The following is an 18,966-nucleotide window of genomic DNA, read 5'->3' on the forward strand; positions in this document are numbered from 1 at the left end:
GACTGGGTCAGAACAAAAATACCTCTGTGTTGGGCCTGAACTCTGACCCTTCCACTCATCTCCACATTCACTGAGTAAAGAATGGGGGTCTTAGAGAAAGAAAATAGATGGAGAGAAAAGGGAAAGTATGCAGTCTGCCACACTGCCACTGTGTAACTAGAGAGGTTATGAACAAGAGAATTAGGGGATGCTAATAAGACAAGGCATGTGGGTTATTGGTAGAGGTGTGAATTCGGTTGAGAGAGAATGTTGTTGCACAAAGTTGGTTAGTAACACTGTTGAAACATTAATAGTAGATGTCTAAGCTGATTTAGATTTAGGTGGCCTAAGTCTGTCCTGAGATATACACTACCGTTGAAAAGTTTGGGGTCACTTAGAAACGACTCTTTCTATTCTGGTTAGAGGCAGTTTGCGCTGTTCTGTGAAGGGAGTAGTACACAGCGTTGTACAAGATCTTCCGTTTCTTGGCAATTTCTCGCATGGAATAGCCTTCATTTCTCAGAACAAGAATAGACTGACGAGTTTCAGAAGAAAGTTCTTTGTTTCTGTCCATTTTGAGCCTGTAATCGAACCCACAATTGCTGATGCTCCAGATACTCAACTAGTCTCAAGAAGGCCAGTTTTATTGCTTCTTTAATCAGCACAACAGTTTTCAGCTGTGCTAACATAATTGCAAAAGGGTTTTCTAATGATCAATTAGCCTTTTAAAATGATAAACTTGGATTAGCAAACACAACGTGCCATTGGAACACAGGACTGATGGTTGCTGATAATGGGCCTCTGTACGCCTATGTAGATATTCCATAAAAAATTAGCAATTTCCAGCTACAATGGCCATTTCCAACATTAACAATGTTTACACTGTATTTCTGATCAATTTGATGTTATTTTAATGGACAAAAATAGCTTTTCTTTCGAAAACAAGGACATTTCTAAATGACCCCAAACTTTTCAACGGTAGTATGTGTATATGTGTATGTGTGTATATACCGTAATTTTCGGACTATAAGCCGCGCCTTTTTTCCAATTTTTCAACCCTGCGGCTTATATAACGGTGCGGCTAATCTATGGATTTTTACAGCTAACGGCCACTAGAAGACCTCCTAAATCTATGGATTTTACAGGTTACAGTCCACCAACTTTAACTCTATGGGCTCTATGACCGGTCCGCGCCCCCCACCTTTAAGCGGCGGGCTCCAGCAGGAAAAGCTGGAGGCCGGAAAAGAGTGAGACAGGTAGCGCGCAAAATGTAAAAGTGGAACCGAGAGTGGTACGAGAGACAGAACGAGAGACAGAACGAGAGCAAGACAGACAGACATTACGAGAGCGAGACAGTTTGTGCAAAGGAAGTTTTCATGCACAAACCCTCATTATGGAAAACAAACGTAGAAATGCATATGATGCAGCTTTTAAGTTAAAGGCAGTCAATCTGGCTGTAAAAGAAGGAAATAGAGCTGCTGCACGTAGCCTTGGCATCAATTAGTCAATGGTGAGACGTTGGAGACGCCAGCGGGAAGAACTGTCTCAATGCAAAAAGTCAAAAAAAGCTTTCATATGGTAATTAAACATTAAAACACCTGCGGCTTATAGTCCAGTGCGGCTTATATATGTACACATCATTCAATTTAGCTGCTGCGGCTTATACTCCGGTGCGCCTTATAGTGCGGAAAATACGGTATATCTATCTCAGCAAAAAAAGAAACGTCCTCTCACTGTCAACTGCGTTTATTTTTAGCAAACTTAAACATGTGTAAATATTTGTATGAACATAACAAGATTCAACAACTGAGACATAAACTGAACAAGTTCCACAGACATGTGACTAATAGAAATTGAATAATGTGTCCCTGAACAAAGGGGGGGTCAAAATCAAAAGTAACAGTCAGTATCTGGTGTGGCCACCAGCTGCATTAAGTACTGCAGTGCATCTCCTCCTCATGGACAGCACCAGCTTTGCCAGTTCTTGATGTGAGATGTTACCCCACTCTTCCACCAAGGCACCTGCAAGTTCCCAGACATTTCTGGGGGGAATGGCCCTAGCCCTCACCCTCCGATCCAACAGGTCCCAGACGTGCTCAATGAGATTGAGATCCTTGCTCTTCGCTGGCCATGGCAGAACACTGACATTCCTGTCTTGCAGGAAATCACGCACAAAACGAGCAGTATGTCAGGATGAGCCTGCAGGAAGGGTACCACATGAGGGAGGAGGATGTCTTCCCTGTAATGCACAGCATTGAGATTGCCTGCAATGACAACAAGCTCAGTCCGATGATGCTGTGACACACCGCCCCAGACCATGACGGACCCTCCACCTCCAAATCGATCCCGTTCCAGAGTACAGGCCTCGGTATAACGCTCATTCCTTCGACCATAAACGCGAATCCGACCATCACACCTGGTGAGACAAAACCGCGATTCGTCAGTGAAGAGCACTTTTTGCCAGTCCTGTCTGGTCCAGCGACGGTGGGTTTGTGCCCATAGGCGACGTTGTTGCCAGTGATGTCTGGTGAGGACCTGCCTTACAACAGGCCTACAAGCCCTCAGTCCAGCCTCTCTCAGCCTATTGCGGACAGTTTGAGCACTGATGGAGGGATTGTGCGTTCCTGGTGTTACTCTGGCAGTTGTTGTTGCTATCCTGTACCTGTCCCACAGGTGTAATGTTCGGATGTACCGATCCTGTGCAGGTGTTGTTACACGTGGTCTACCACTGCGAGGACGATCAGCTGACCATCCTGTCTCCCTGTTGCGCTGTCTTAGGCGTCTCACAGTACGGACATTGCGATTTATTGCCCAGGCCACATCTGCAGTCCTCATGCCTCCTTGCAGCATGCCTAAGGCACGTTCACGCAAATGAGCAGGGACCCTGAGCATCTTTCTTTTGGTGTTTTTCAGAGTAATTAGAAAGGCCTCTTTCGTGTCCTAAGTTTTCATAACAGTGACCTTAATTTCCTACCGTCTGTAAGCTGTTAGTGTCTTAACGACCGTTCCACAGGTTCATGTTCATTAATTGTTTATGGTTCATTGAACAAGCATGGGAAACAGTGTTTAAACCCTTTTCAATGAAGATCTGTGAAGTTATTTGGATTTACATTTACATTTTAGTCATTTAGCAGACGCTCTTATCCAGAGCGACTTACAGTTAGTGCATACATTATTTTTTATACCCCCCGTGGGAATCGAACCCACAACCCTGGCGTTGCAAACGCCATGCTCTACCAACTGAGCTACATCCCTGCCGGCCATTCCCTCCCCTACCCTGGACAACGCTGGGCCAATTGTGCGCCACCCCATGGGTCTCCCAGTCGCGGCCGGCTACGACAGAGCCTGGATTCGAACCAGGATCTCTAGTGACACAGCTAGCACTGCGATGCAGTGCCTAGACCACTGCGCCATATGCAAACAAACACTCTCGATTTACACAAATTATCTTTGAAAGACAGGGTCCTGAAAAGGGACGTTTCTTTTTTTGCTGAGTTTACAGTGAGGGAACAAAGTATTTGATCTCCTGCTGATTTTGTACGTTTGCCCACTGACAAAGACATGATCAGTCTATAATTTTAATGGTAGGTTTATTTGAACAGTGAGAGACAGAATAACAACAACAAAAATCCAGAAAAACGCATGTCAAAAATGTTATAAATTGATTTGCATTTTAATGAGGTAAATAAGTATTTGACCCCCTCTCAATCAGAAAGATTTCTGGCTCCCAGGTGTCTTTTATACAGGTAACGAGCTGAGATTAGGAGCACACTCTTAAAGGGAGTGCTCATAATCTCAGCTTGTTACCTGTATAAAAGACACCTGTCCACAGAAGCAATCAATCAATCAGATTCCAAACTCTCCACCATGGCCAACACCAAAGAGCTCTCCAAGGATGTCAGGGTCAAGATTGTAGACCTATACTAGGCTGGAATGGGCTACAAGACCATCGCCAAGCAGCTTGGTGAGTAGGTGACAACAGTTGGTGCGATTATTCGCAAATGGAAGAAACACAAAATAACTGTCAATCTCCCTCGGCCTGGGGCTCCATGCAAGATCTCACCTCGTGGAGTTGCAATGATCATGAGAACGGTGAGGAATCAGCCCAGAACTACATGGGAGCATCTTGTCAATGATCTCAAGGCAGCTGGGACCATAGTCACCAAGAAAACAATTGGTAACACACTACGCCGTGAAGGACTGAAATCCTGCAGCGCCCGCAAGGTCCCCCTGCTCAAGAAAGCACATATACAGGGCCATCTGAAGTTTGCCAATGAACATCTGAATGATTCAGAGGAGAACTGGGTGAAAGTGTTGTGGTCAAAATCGAGCTCTTTGGCATCAACTCAACTCGCCGTGTTTGGAGGAGGAGGAATGCTGCCTATGACCCCAAGAACAACGTCCCCACCATCAAACATGGACGTGGAAACTTTGCTTTGGGGGTGTTTTTCTGCTAAGGGGACAGGACAACTTCACCGCATCAAAGGGACGATGGACGGGGCCATGTACTGTCAAATCTTGGGTGAGAACCTTTTTTTGGTTACTACATGATTCCATATGTGTTATTTGATAGTTTTCTACTTCACTATTATTCTACAATGTAAAAAAGAAAGAAAAACCCTTGAATTAGTAGGTGTGTCCAAACTTTTGACTGGTAGTGTGTGTGTGTGTGTGTGTATGTATGTATGTATGTATATATATATATATATATATATATATATATATATATATATATATATATATATATATATATATATATATATTATACTACACCACTAGATGTCGCCGACGACTGTTACTGCGGTGGACCTGTGAGATAGAACAGGGTGACTAAATGGTCCAAGGGGACAGGACTGTGTAGCAACATGCTTGTTTGTAAACACTGGTGTCACAAAGGGGGGTTGCAGTGCAGCTGCTGTAGGAAAAAACGATTTGTTGTGTTGTTTTGGGCTGGGGTCGGAACAGACGTCGGCCGATACGGGGTCCCCTAACACTGGTCACAGGCCTGGGCGATGAGGTCCCCCAAGCCAATTAAAACATTTCCGCCGTCGTCATGACGAGCACCACCTTGCACCATGCCTCAGCTGCCTTTCAGTGTTTCAATTAACTCTGCGGCTTCTCAAGCTCATTAGTCTCTCTGTCTTTCTTTCTTCCTCCCGCCCGTGATGCTGTGTTTGTTTGAACTAGTGTGTGGTCGGTTGTTTATGTTTGAACTAGTGTGTGGTCGGTTGCCATTTCCTCTCTGCTGCAGCGCCTTGGCAGGAACCAGACCCATTATCTCTGAGGCTAAAGCATAGAGATAGATAGAGGACTCATCTTTATATCTGTGCTATTATAGCATCTGTGACAGAATGGGAAGCACCATTGAGGCTACAACCCATAGGAATCCCCACCGAGTTGACTACTTTAAAATGGAGGAAGCATGGTGGAAGCCCTCAATGGCGCTGCTCATGCTAAAATGGCTTTTGGTTTCTATAATTTCTATGGGCTAAAGTCATCAGCCAGACGGCACTAATGAAGCAGAGTGCAAAGCTAACAGGAAGCTGATGGGGTTTGAACCCCCATTGTGGGTTTAAGGGATCATCGACTTCCTTTAGTCTACAACACTCCTGCTGCTGCCTGACTGAGAGACAGGTCCTTGTGCTTAATGGCAGTGTTTATCTGACCTACAGTATACCATCAGGGCTCTACAGTGTGACCATTTTACTCGCAAATGCGCCTAAATATTTTGCTGTGCGACCTGTATTTTTTTATTAGGAGCACCAGAGCGCCTAGAAAAACGTCACCCAGATGATAATTGTAGCAATGATTACTTCACTGTGCGGCAGCCCCTGAGTGCCATGGAGAAGACACTGAGTGCAGAATCATGACCGTTGTGCTTGCACCATTACTACAAAGAAAACGGCTTGTTACGTCAAATATATTTCATTGTGCTCCTGAATTTCTTTGTGTGCTCCTACATTTTTCAACTTAGGCGCACATGTGCTCCTTGTAATTAAAGGTCAGCGTTGAGCCCTGACCAGGCAATAAAGGTGGAAGACATTGGCTGGTCTACTGCACCTCAGCCTATTGGGCATAAATGACCTTACCCCCAGTCTGCCTGCCTATCACATGAGGTTGGTGGCACCTTAATTGGGGAGGACGGGCTCGTGGTAATGGCTGGAGCGGAATTATTTGAATCGTATCAAAAACATCAAACACATGGTTTCCATGTATTTGATGCCATTCCATTAGCTCCGTTCCGGGCATTATTATGAGCCGTCCAACCCTCAGCAGCCTCCTGTGCTGCTTATGTAACATCTGCACAGAGGTTTCAACTCTATATTTGTCTGAGAGGATGGAAAAAGCTGTATTGAAAGTGAAAGGCCCAGCCCCACCCGTCTTCAAATGAAACGGCCAATGTGGCACGTCCAGCTACTCAGTAATAAGAGGTGATTGGCAGGTAGAATTAACGCCGACTTTGGTCATGGTGCTGACCGACGTGCACACACACACACACACACACCACAACACATTAGAGGCTTGTATTTCACAGTGGCCATGGCAACCCAGGAGACGAACAGTAGGGTGAAAATCTGACCCAACATCAGTGTGGTGCTTGTAGGAGAAAGTGCTACATATGCAAACAAACACTCTCGTAATCTACCTGTACTCATAACGGCTACACTGCAGTCATCCATTTAGTTGCTTACTGTTAGAATTGCAGGTCCTGATCGTAATCTCTCAGAACTAGCTATTCTGTAAACACTAGCAAGAATCTCACAACATTAGGAACCACCCGTGTCCTTGGTTCTCCCGTTTGACGTCAATACTATTCATAATAATAATGTGATTAATAGATGCTACTGAACGCAAGTGCCTGGAGAATACAGGCCTGTAGTGTGTGTGTGTGTCAGCTCTGTGACCAAAGCGAGGCCTAGTGGACTTTTTAGAGATCCATCACTCCACTCCGTCCAATAAATTGAAGAGTCATCATTATCATCAGATGGGCTTCACTTACGTCCTTCCCTCTGTCTAGTGCATAGAAATGAACTAAACCAAACATTTGCTGTGTTACATTCTACCGCCCATGAAGGGTTAACTAAGGTATATTATAATGTGTTAGTCTACCACCCATAAAGGGTTAGCTAAGGTATAGTGTAATGTGTTACAGTCTACCACCCATAAAGGGTTAGCTAAGGTATAGTGTAATGTGTTACAGTCTACCACCCCTAAAGGGTTAGCTAAGGTATAGTGTAATGTGTTACAGTCTACCACCCCTAAAGGGTTAGCTAAGGTATAGTGTAATGTGTTACAGTCTACCACCCATAAAGGGTTAGCTAAGGTATAGTGTAATGTGTTACAGTCTACCACCCATAAAGGGTTAACTAAGGTATAGTGCATGGCCTTTGAACTTATTCATAAAATGAATAAAGTCCCCTTGATATGGAGTTTCCTCCGGTTCTCATACATTTGTTTTGCATTTCCATTTCCATTCCCTGCACCACACTCACATCCAGCAGCATCCACTAGTCACAAACAAAATAAGAATACACTTCAATAAAACTTTGCTCTACTGACTAACATCAGTAAGCTAACCAGACTATCATATCATATGGAGCAGTACGTCCTTACTCTACTGAGGCTTTGCTTACAGTTGCTTTCTCTGAGCAGGCCCTGATATCCTAATGCCAAGGACACATCTTATCTTTAACTTGAACCAAAACACCAGATGTGCTCTGGAGGGAGATGCTACAAGCTATTTAGGTCAGAGGCATTGTGCTGTGATGTGCTGTTTTATTTGTTTGTTTTTTTAAGCTACTTTTGCTGCTTGCTTGAGTGATTTGAAATGTCAGGGAGTTCCATGATATCATGGCTAAGTACAGTTTATTACTGTGCGTTGCCTTGAATTCGTTTTGGCTTTAGGGACTATGAAGAGACCTTTAGTTGCAAGCCTTGTGGAATATCTGTCAGAGCTGTATGTTAGTTGATTGAATAGACAGTTTGTCTGGATCACTTCTCATTTTTTTCATCTCCCCAGCAAACGGGGCATCCTAAGGATGTCCAGGAGACCATGACACAACCTCCAGACATTCCCGGAATGTCCTAAGGACTCATTGTAGTTTGCAGGGTCTCCTCTACTTTGAGCCAAGAAAAGTCAACATGCATTTTGTTGACATTAGCTCTCTTGGAACATTGCAGGGCAGCTGTAGCTTTACAATGTATTTTATTTTTAGCACCTGACCACATTACCGGGCAGTAGTCAGGATAGGATAAAACTAGAGCCTGTAGGACTTGTTTGGTCAGTTGTGGTGTTAAGAATGCTGAGCATCTCCTTATCACAGACAGGCCTCTCCCCATCTTGACAACAATTGAATCAATATGCCTTGACCATGACAATGTCTATCTGGCCTACAGTATACCATGCAATAAAGGTAGGTGGGCTAGTCTACTGCACCTCCGTTTATAGGGCTTAAATGGCGTCTAACCTGACCCCCAATCTGCCTGCCTATGTAACATCTGCACAGAGGTTTCAACTCTATATTTGTCTGATAAAGAAGATGGGAAAAGCTGTATTGAACGTGAAAGACCCAGCCCCACCCCCACCCATCTTTAAATGAAATGGCCCATGTGGCAGGTCCAGCTACCCAGTAATAAGACGTGATTGGGGCTAGAATGAACGCCTCGCTTTGGTCACAGTGCACACACACACACACACACTCTAGGCACTTGCGTTCAGTAGCATATATTAATCACATTATTATTATGAATAGTATTGATGTCAAACGGGAGAACCAAGGACACGGGTGGTTCCTAATGTTGTGAGATTCTCGCCAGTGTTTACAGAACAACTGGTTCTGAGAGTTTACGATCAGGACCTGCAGTTGTAACAGTAAGCAACCGTAACAAAATGGATGACTGCAGTGTAGCCATATGAGTACATGTTGTATGGATTGCTAAGGCATAAGAATATGAAAGTGTGTATTCTTAATTGATGTAGTTCTGTACCTGTCGATTAATGTTATGTATTATGTCATTTGATGTCGTTCTGTCCTTCAGCTGTAACGGTCTATTAACGTCATGTGTTGTGTCTATTAATGTCATGTGACCCCAGGAAGAGTAGCTACAGCCTTGGTTCTAGCTAATGGGGATCCTAATAAATACAGTACCTTGCCCTGGACAGCTTTAGCTGAGGTGCTTGGCCGACATGTGCACGCGCGCACACACACACACACACACAGAGCTCTCCTGACAAGACTACATTTTTCTGATATCTTTAATCTAGTTCACCTTTTTCACAGTGGCTTTTATCCACTTCAGTCAGATCATGACATGGTCAGTAAAGGCCTGGAGCTGAGAGAGAGCAGGCTTAGAGTTGGGAGCGGGAAAGAGGATTGAGTGAGTGAGAGGGAAGGAAGAGAGCGCTGATCTGGGTTGTTTAACAGAGAGAGAGCTGACCTGGCCTGGATGTAGTGTAATTTTGAGGGGATTACATGGAGGCTAAGCCTGGTCTACTCTGCAGGTGAGTGTATGATGAGATGCAGATATTGTGGTTTGGAGGATGATTTGGACCCATCAACCCTTTAGACTTATTGGTTCATGCTGTACAGTACAAGACTAGCTGTTTGAAAATGTCCTCAACCATGATGATTCACCAGTAGTGTGTTTGTGTGTCGTGACTCGTGTATGTGTGTGTTTGTAGGTACTGTGAAGAGATGGTGCCCCTAAACCCCTGTCTCAGACTGGTCAGTAACTGTGAACAGACCCTTTCCAGCCACACCTCCAGACGTCTCATCACCATGGAGAAGATCAAGGAACCAGAGGTGGGTGTCTGTCTGTCCTTCCATCCTTGTGTGTGTCTCTCTGTGTCTGTGTGTGTGTGCTTTTCCTTCTGTACTTGTCTGGTCTGTGTGTGTGCATCTGGTCTGTGTGTGACTGTGCTGAGCATGAGCATGTGTATGCATTTGAGTGGAATGTCACCCATTTTGAAAAGGTAGATGGATCCCTTTGTGAATATGATTGCAGCACAATATAATTGTTGCTCTGGTGTGCTTACTATGAATTACTTACATGTATCTACAGAGTAAAGTACCCGTGTGTGCCACTGAATATGTTTGTGCCATGTTTGTATGTACGAGCATGCACATATGTGTACTATGAGTGTTGTCTGTGTGTGTTCTTTAAACGTACACGCGCAATACGACACAGTTACAGTTAAAGGGGATGTCGATGGTGCTTCCCTCAAGGTCTGCAGTAAACCTCAGCATCTGGCTATGATTGGCTTTTTTTATATACTGCACTTAAATGACTTAATCACACATTTTATGGAAAATAACCCATCTTTGGATTTGACAACCTCTTCACTTCCAAACCCCAAATTGTTCCCATAAAGGCAAGCCCTGCGCCAATCACTGCGTGCACACACACACACACACACACACACACACACACACACACACACACACACACACACACACACACACACACACACAGGCATCTGTCTCTGACTCCCAGTGCCCCAAACCTGGAACATATATCTCATAGCATGCTACACTATATAGATAAACAGTTCCTTCAGAAAGTATTCATACCACTTGACTTATTACAGCCTGAATTCAAAAATGGATTAAATCGATTTTTCTTCTCCACCATCTACATAAATATCTCATTTACATAAGTATTCACACCTGTTTGCAATGACACTCCAAATTGAGCTCAGGTGCATCCAATTTCCTTTGATCATCCTTGAAATGTCACTACAACCTGTGGCCAATTCAATTGTTTGGACATGATTTAGAAAGAAACACACCTGTTTATATAAGGTCCCACAGTTGCCGGTGCATGTCAGAGCAGAAACTATACCATATAGTCCAAGGAACTGTCCGTAGATCTCCGAGATGAGGCATATACCTGGGGAAGGGTATAAAACTATTTCTAGAGTGTTGAATTTTCCAAGAGCACAGTGGTCTCCATCATTGGGAAATTGAAAAAATATGGAACTACCCAGACTCTGCCTAGAGCTGGCTGTCCGACCAAACTGAGCAACCGGGCAAGAAGGACCTTGGTCAGGGAGGTGACCAAGAACCCAATGACCACTCTGACCGAACTACAGAGTTCCTTGGCGAAGATGGGAGAACATGCCAAAAGGACAACAGTCTCTACAGCACTTTAACAATCTGGTCTTTATGGGAGAGTGGCCAGATGGAAGCCACTCCTGAGAAAATGGCACATGACCGCACGCCTGGAGTTTGCAAAAAGGCACGTGAAATACTGAGAGCATAAGGCAAAATATTTTAGTGGTCTGATGAGACAAGAATTGAACTCTTTGGCCTGAATGCAAAGCGCTATGTCTGGAGAAAACCAGCTCATCGCCCGTCTAACACCATCCCTACCATGCTATGGGGATGCTTTTCAGCGGCAGGGACTGTGAGACAGGTAAGGATAGAGGGAACAATGAATGGTGCCAAATACAGGCAAATCCTTGATGAAAACCTGCTTCAGAGTGCAAATGACCTTAAACTGGGGCGAAGATGTACGTTCCAACAGGACAGTGACCCCAAGCATACAGCCAAAGCAATGCTTCAGAACAAGTCCTTGAGTGGCCCAGCCAAAGCCCAGACTTGAATCCCATTGAAAATCTGTGGAAAGACACATCTAACTTAACAGAGCTTGAGAAAATCTTCAATGAAGAAAATCCCCAAATCCAGATGTGTAAAGCTGATGCAGACATACCCAAGACGACTCAAAGCTGTAATCGCCGCCAAAGGTGCTTCTACAAAGTATTGACTCAGGGGTGTGAATGGTTATGTAAATGAGATATTTCTGTATTTCATTTTCAATAAATTAGCAACATTTTCTAAAAACATGTTTTCACTTTGTCATTATGGGGTATTGTGTGTATGATGGGTCAGACAAATAAATCTGGCTGTAACACAACAAAATGTGGAATAAGTCAAGGGGTGTGAATACTTTCTGAAGGTGCTGTATACAGTGGGGTCTGAAATTATTGACACCCTTGATAAAGATGAGCAATAATCACTGTATAAAATAAATAATTCAAATACTGAGCTATATTGTATGCAAAAAAATTAAATAAAGGAAATTATATTATTTTATACTAGTGCATGCAATTGCTGAGAGAAATAGATTTTGTTTAACATATCTTGGGGGCATGGTCTTTAACTTTCTCACTCATCATTATTGACAATTCATTCAGGATTATCTGTAATCATGGTAGCATCCACATTGTTGTAGAAGTGTTTCGAAACATATTCTATTCTTATTTACAATAAGTGACTCTAAAAAGACACAATACATTATTTACTATTCATTTCTATTGTGCACAAAATAATCTGAAAAAACCTAAACTAACTGCAAATGCATCCAACAAGTTTGTAGAGTATTTGAATTATTTATTTTATACAGTCATTATTTTTTATCAAGGGTGTCAATTTCGGACCCCACTGTTTTATCACATTTCCATAGTCTCCTCCTGGCAGGCTGTATCCAGCAGTGCTGCTCAACCCAGTCTTTTCAAAGGCTTCTGCTTCAGAGGCTGAAGTGGTAAGAATCAAATCAAGACGGGCATTCCCGACTGGGCCGTGAAAACTTGGCCCGTCTCCCCGTCCTCCATATGTTGTGATGTGATCTTCGCTCAAATTTCAGTCTAAATCTGAAATGGCTATTTATCCAATCAGAGGTAAGGATTCGCAGTAGCTAGAGCTAGAGAATGTAGGCTACCATTCATATTGAGATCAAATCAATTGGTCGCGTACACAGTTTAGATGATGTTATAGCGGGTGCATCGAAATGCTTATGTTACTAGCGCCTAACAATTCAGTACAATGTCAAACAAGTACACAAATAATTAAAATGTACATGCTGTTTCTCTCTCAGGCTGATACAGCGAGACTCATCCATGCTTTTATTACAAGCAGGTTTGGCTACTGTAATGCTCCTCTGACCAGACGAAGAGCGCACATTACACCGGTTTTAAATTCTCTGCACTGGCTGCCTGTGAGTTTTAGAATAAATACTAAGATTCTTCTATTGGTTCTTAAATCAATTCATGATTGTGCACCCCAAATTCATGTCAGACATGCTTTTTAGTTATGTACCCAGTAGGTCCCTCAGGTCCTCTGGTGCTGGCCTTTTAACTGTCCCAAAGCTTAGGACCAAGACTATGCCCCCAGCCTCTGGAATAGCCTGCCAGAGCAACCCAAATAGCACTGTAACAGTAATCCAAATGTAATCTATATGTATATACACCGGAACAATTTACACAAGATGTACTAAGAATGATATGTACAACTGTAGATATATTAGTGAGCTATGTCAATAATCCAGGATTTTAATAAATATGCTGTGTGTATAAACAGAGTAACTAAATACAAAGTACAGTATTAGAATGAGCTATGTCAGGAATACAGTATTTAAATACTCAGTGTGAAATGGGAAGTGTCCAGTGGTTCAATGTCTATGACATGGGACAGCAGCGTTGGGGGTGTGTGTGAGAGTTTGCTGTGTCAGTTTGTGTGAATTTAACTGCTTCCATTCAAACGTGATGGTTGTTTTTAACTCATACCACAGAGCACTTTGAAGTTAGTTGATGTGCTTTCCTATTCTGTGTTGAATGGTTTGGTGTATGGTAGTGTTGGGAAATGTTCAGACTTGAGACAGGTGTGTGAGCACTTGGCCTATCAATGCCTACCAGGTAGAAAAGATAACCTGGAAAACTTTGACCCTCTGTGGTTATTGAATAGCCCTGCTCTATGGTACCTAAGGAAGTATTAGGAGCTTCATATCTGGGGATGCTCTTTAAGCTCTTGGATGTGGTGGAGACTGAAGGAAACCATCTCTAGGTCCAGGACAGGTTGCCTGGCAGCGGTAACCAGGGCCGACAGAGAGAGGTGGTGTTGACGAATGGCAGGCCGGCGGTGGAGTCATCCCTTCTAGCTCTCTGCATCCCGACACCTCGTTACTCCTCATCCCTCTCTCCATCCCCTCCATCCAACTGTCCGTCCGCCCGACACTTTCTTGCCTGCTGGCCTGCCAAACACTGCCAAACTAGCTGGCCAAAGCCCCAACCAGGAAAATATGATGAACTTAACACTCTGTTAACGTTTATTATTGTTACACTGAGCTTGTGATGGCAAGGAGGTATACAAGGTGAGAATTTTATCCTGTGGTTGTTTGGTTAGTTTAATGGGATACCTGGCAGAGGTCTGATATCATCTGGTTTCTTTCTTCCTTCGCCTGTGTTCAAAGGCATTTTTATTACGCTAATTTTGTTTACTTAACCGATGTTGCAGGTGAATTGGTTCCACTTTGTGAAGGCAAACCCTCACACTCTTTTCTCGCAAATTTAAGAGGTATAATTGTGCTAAGAAAACGTTCTGTCGTTGGTATATGGGGCTGAATTGTCTTTTCTATCTCTGTAGGAGACAGATGCGCTGGCCCACCTGTCAGACCCTCACTTTAGCCCGTACCAAGGCCACAACGCCTTCAGGGAAAAGTACTTCAGCGGCATCAGCAAGAGGACATTGACAGGAAAGGAGGAGACCAACAAGATGGCCGCCAACGGTGGGGAGTGATGTAAGGATCACAGGAAGGCCCAATCCCAAATGGACCCCTAAGCCAGTATGCAATTGTGGAGAGGATTTGACAGGTGCAATCAATATGGTAGTAACTCCACCTTGCTGTTTGATAGGCTAGGTGGAAGTTTCACCATATTGCATATGCAAATCAAATCCTCACAGATCTGCACAAGTGCATTAGGTGAAGGTTCTAGGGGTACATTTGGGATTGGGCCGATACCTGCCTATGGTTTACAATGGACTCCATGGGGACATAGGGCTCCTTGTTTTAAATGTCTCATTTTCTATTCAAATATGTTTTTTTTATTGTTTGATGTTTATTGCCCTTTGTGTAATGAGTGTGAATTGTGAACGAATAAACACCATATTCAAAGATTTTTTTATTTATTTCTTGGATGCAGGAGATCGAAGGGCTCTCAATGTTCTACATCTTTCTGTGTTATTTTTAGTCTTATCCCAGCAACCACATTATCAGATTTGATTCAAGAGGGCCCTAAGTGTCCAGAGAGAACTGGCAGCTGTATCCATGTACCAGAGTGCATTTAGATACGTTTGGCAGTATCCCTGCAAGATTCCAGACGAGACAAGGGAGGAACTTGTTTCACACAAGTCCTTTCTCAAGCTTTTATATCCAGACATTATAAGAAACTAACGGTTCCTTATTGTAAAGACACTCAGAATATCAGTTTTTGAAGTGCTAGCCATGGTTCGTTTGTTGTTTTGCCATCACTGGCAGAATCTGGGACCTGCTCAACTGTGTTCTTTTGGTGAAGGTGTTGTTTATCTAACGTTGGCTCTGAGAAGTGATGCCATCATCTTGGCCACCCTGCATGGTCCAAGCCTTGGGGGTGTTGTGTGAAGTGATGTTTGTGTGACTGAAGGAAATAACTTAGTGGAGGGGGTGGTGGTGGTGGTGGGGGGCCGTGCTTTTGAGGACTGTGGGTACGTCCTATACTGTATAGTGCTCTACTTTTGACCAGAGACCTATGGGCGTCTATATAGGAAATAGGATGCCATTTGGGACGCAGCCTGTGTCATACCAGTCTACCTTCGACAATATGGATAGAGTGAGAAGCAACCGAACTGTCTGTAGTTTGTCAGAAATCTAGACTCCGTCACAGCTGAAAAAGTGAGGAATAGTTTTAGATTAGGTAAATTTTACCTAGCCTCAGCGATCAGGCTGGTTCCACCAGGCTAATTTGTCAAATCTGATTGACCTCTTTCAAAGGGTTAAGCAACCATCAAAACATGGTCATGAAAAGTCATGGAATTTTAAAATGTATTTCATAATTTCTGTTAATGTAATTTATTTAGGCACAGTTTTTAAATATTTTATCAATAAAAAATAAATATCAGCCAGGATCGTAATGACACTTTAGCGCGTCTGTGTTTGCGCGCATCACCTGCATGTTCAATCGAACCGAATGTAAATCAAAATTATTATTTGTGAATCGCGAACAGTAATTTTACAAAAAAATATTTAGATGTAGCCTTTCTTTTGGATTATGTGGCTTCAAAACTTGTTTTGTAGATACCTCCAGTTGATTTGGGCATCCAGTGTATGGGACATTGCAACTCAATAGATGCTAGTCAGCAGAGGCAGACTGGGACCAGAAATCGTCCCTTGCATTGGTAACACATTGGCCAATTATTTTCCATGAGGCCCCCACACTGGCCCGTTTTTTCCCCTTGAGGCCCCCATTATTAGTCAGATAATTATAATTTTTTGAGAAAAAAATAAGTTAGGCAGGCCCACTAAAATAAAAATGGACCAGCCCATCTGGCATTTGCCCGAAATGCCAGATGGCTAGTCCGCCCCTGCTAGTCAGCCTGCAAAGTAAACACTTCTAAGGTAGCTAATATAAATATGACTAAACTAGAAAAGGTACTTGCATCAGGTGAATAAAAATATTTGTAGCCTACCATAGCCATTTGCTCTTTGATATATTAAATAAATTAGTGAATTATTTCAAAAGGCTTTTATTCCAGTCCCCCTCTAACAAACTTCATTTTAGAAATTAGCTGCTCAACCGGACCTTGATAAACTGGCTCTGATGTGTTTCAACAGGGCTTGATCAAATGCCTGCACACTCCAGACTGAGGTTTGACCACATGTGTTTTATGCAGTTGCCTAACAGGTATTTTACTTTGTGGGGGTTAAGTGACTTGCACAACTACAGGAGATGGTAAATGGGATCAGAGAGCAGCCTCCCAGTGTCAATACCACATTACGCTTACTTTTTTATACATTATGTACAGTGGGGAAAAAAAGTATTTAGTCAGCCACCAATTGTGCAAGTTCTCCCACTTAAAAAGATGAGAGAGGCCTGTAATTTTCATCATAGGTACACGTCAACTATGACAGACAAAATTAGAAAAAAATATCCAGAAAATCACATTGTAGGATTTTTAATGAATTTATTTGCAAATTATGGTGGAAAATGAGTATTTGGTCAATAACAAAAGTTTCTCAATACTTTGTTATATACCATTTGTTGGCAATGACACAGGTCAAACGTTTTCTGTAAGTCTTCACAAGGTTTTCACACACTGTTGCTGGTATTTTGGCCCATTCCTCCATGCAGATCTCCTCTAGAGCAGTGATGTTTTGGGGCTGTCGCTGGGCAACACGGACTTTCAACTCCCTCCAAAGATGTTCTATGGGGTTGAGATCTGGAGACTGGCTAGGCCACTCCAGGACCTTGAAATGCTTCTTACGAAGCCACTCTTTCGTTGCCCGGGCGGTGTGTTTGGGATCATTGTCATGCTGAAAGACCCAGCCACGTTTCATCTTCAATGCCCTTGCTGATGGAAGGAGGTTTTCACTCAAAATCTCACGATACATGGCCCCATTCATTCTTTCCTTTACACGGATCAGTCGTCCTGGTCCCTTTGCAGAAAAACAGCCCCAAAGCATGATGTTTCCACCCCCATGCTTCACAGTAGGTATGGTGTTCTTTGGATGCAACTCAGCATTCTTTGTCCTCCAAACACGACGAGTTGAGTTTTTACCAAAAAGTTCTATTTTGGTTTCATCTGACCATATGACATTCTCCCAATCCTCTTCTGGATCATCCAAATGCACTCTAGCAAACTTCAGACGGGCCTGGACATGTACTGGCTTAAGCAGGGGGACACGTCTCGCCCTGCAGGATTTGAGTCCCTGGCGGCGTAGTGTGTTACTGATGGTAGGCTTTGTTACTTTGGTCCCAGCTCTCTGCAGGTCATTCACTAGGTCCCCCCGTGTGGTTCTGGGATTTTTGCTCACCGTTCTTGTGATCATTTTGACCCCACTGGGTGAGATCTTGCGTGGAGCCCCAGATCGAGGGAGATTATCAGTGGTCTTGTATGTCTTCCATTTCCTAATAATTGCTCCCACAGTTGATTTCTTCAAACCAAGCTGCTTACCTATTGCAGATTCAGTCTTCCCAGCCTGGTGCAGGTCTACAATTTTGTTTCTGGTGTCCTTTGACAGCTCTTTGGTCTTGGCCATAGTGGAGTTTGGAGTGTGACTGTTTGAGGTTGTGGACAGGTGTCTTTTATACTGATAACAAGTTCAAACAGGTGCCATTAATACAGGTAACGAGTGGAGGACAGAGGAGCCTCTTAAAGAAGAAGTTACAGGTCTGTGAGAGCCAGAAATCTTGCTTGTTTGTAGGTGACCAAATACTTATTTTCCACCATAATTTGCAAATAAATTCATTAAAAATCCTACAATGTGATTTTCTGGATTTTTTTTCTCAATTTGTCTGTCATAGTACCTATGATGAAAATTACAGGCCTCTCTCATCTTTTTAAGTGGGAGAACTTGCACAATTGGTGGCTGACTAAATACTTTTTTCCCCCACTGTACATAGAGACACCATTCGAGACAAGTTTGGTTAAAAGTCATGGAAATGTCATGAAATGCTATCTGTCAAAATGTGTATGAACCACAGGAGGCTGCTGAGGGGAGGACGGCTCATAATTATGACCTGAACGGCGCAAATGGAACGGCATCAAACACATGTAAACCATGTGTTTGTTGTATTCGATACCATTCCACCTATTCCGCTCCAGCCATTACCACGAGCCCATCCTCCCCAATTAAGGTGCCACCAACCTCCTGGGTATGAACCCTGTTATTGCTATACCATAAATCAATCAGGGATCTTATTTTGGTTGGCACCTTCCTTTAATAAAGATGTAATACTACTACCCTGTCTGTTGGTGAACTGTGACCTTTGAACTGAGACAGATAAATAAACCCATGACCTGAGAGGCTGTGCTCTCTCAGTGCTGGTGGTAAGGTGGAGGCCAAGTGTCTAGGGACTAGGGGTTGTTTCTGGACAGGGCCTCTCTCACCGTGTGGGTGAAGTTGAGGCCAAGTGTCTAGGGGCTAGGGCTTGTTAGGGGGATAGGGGCTAGGTTT

The 18,966-nt window shown here is 43.4% G+C and overlaps 1 protein-coding gene across 1 annotated transcript in view; it reads left to right on the forward strand.

The window, feature by feature from the left end:
• The window catches only part of LOC311139388 (tRNA (guanine(10)-N(2))-methyltransferase homolog), a 19,256-nt gene extending 4,331 nt beyond the window's left edge, over window positions 1-14,925 (forward strand). The window contains exons 12-14 of the mRNA XM_084174257.1: window positions 9,662-9,782; window positions 14,400-14,553; window positions 14,750-14,925. Coding sequence (XP_084030383.1) covers window positions 9,662-9,782; window positions 14,400-14,552 — 274 coding nt within the window. The 3' untranslated portion in view covers window position 14,553; window positions 14,750-14,925. The remainder of the gene's footprint in view (window positions 1-9,661; window positions 9,783-14,399; window positions 14,554-14,749) is intronic.
• Window positions 14,926-18,966: the final 4,041 nt, after the last annotated feature.

The sequence above is a fragment of the Coregonus lavaretus genome, assembly GCF_964263955.1.
Source record: "Coregonus lavaretus genome assembly, chromosome: 13".
NCBI classification, from domain to species: domain Eukaryota; kingdom Metazoa; phylum Chordata; class Actinopteri; order Salmoniformes; family Salmonidae; genus Coregonus; species Coregonus lavaretus.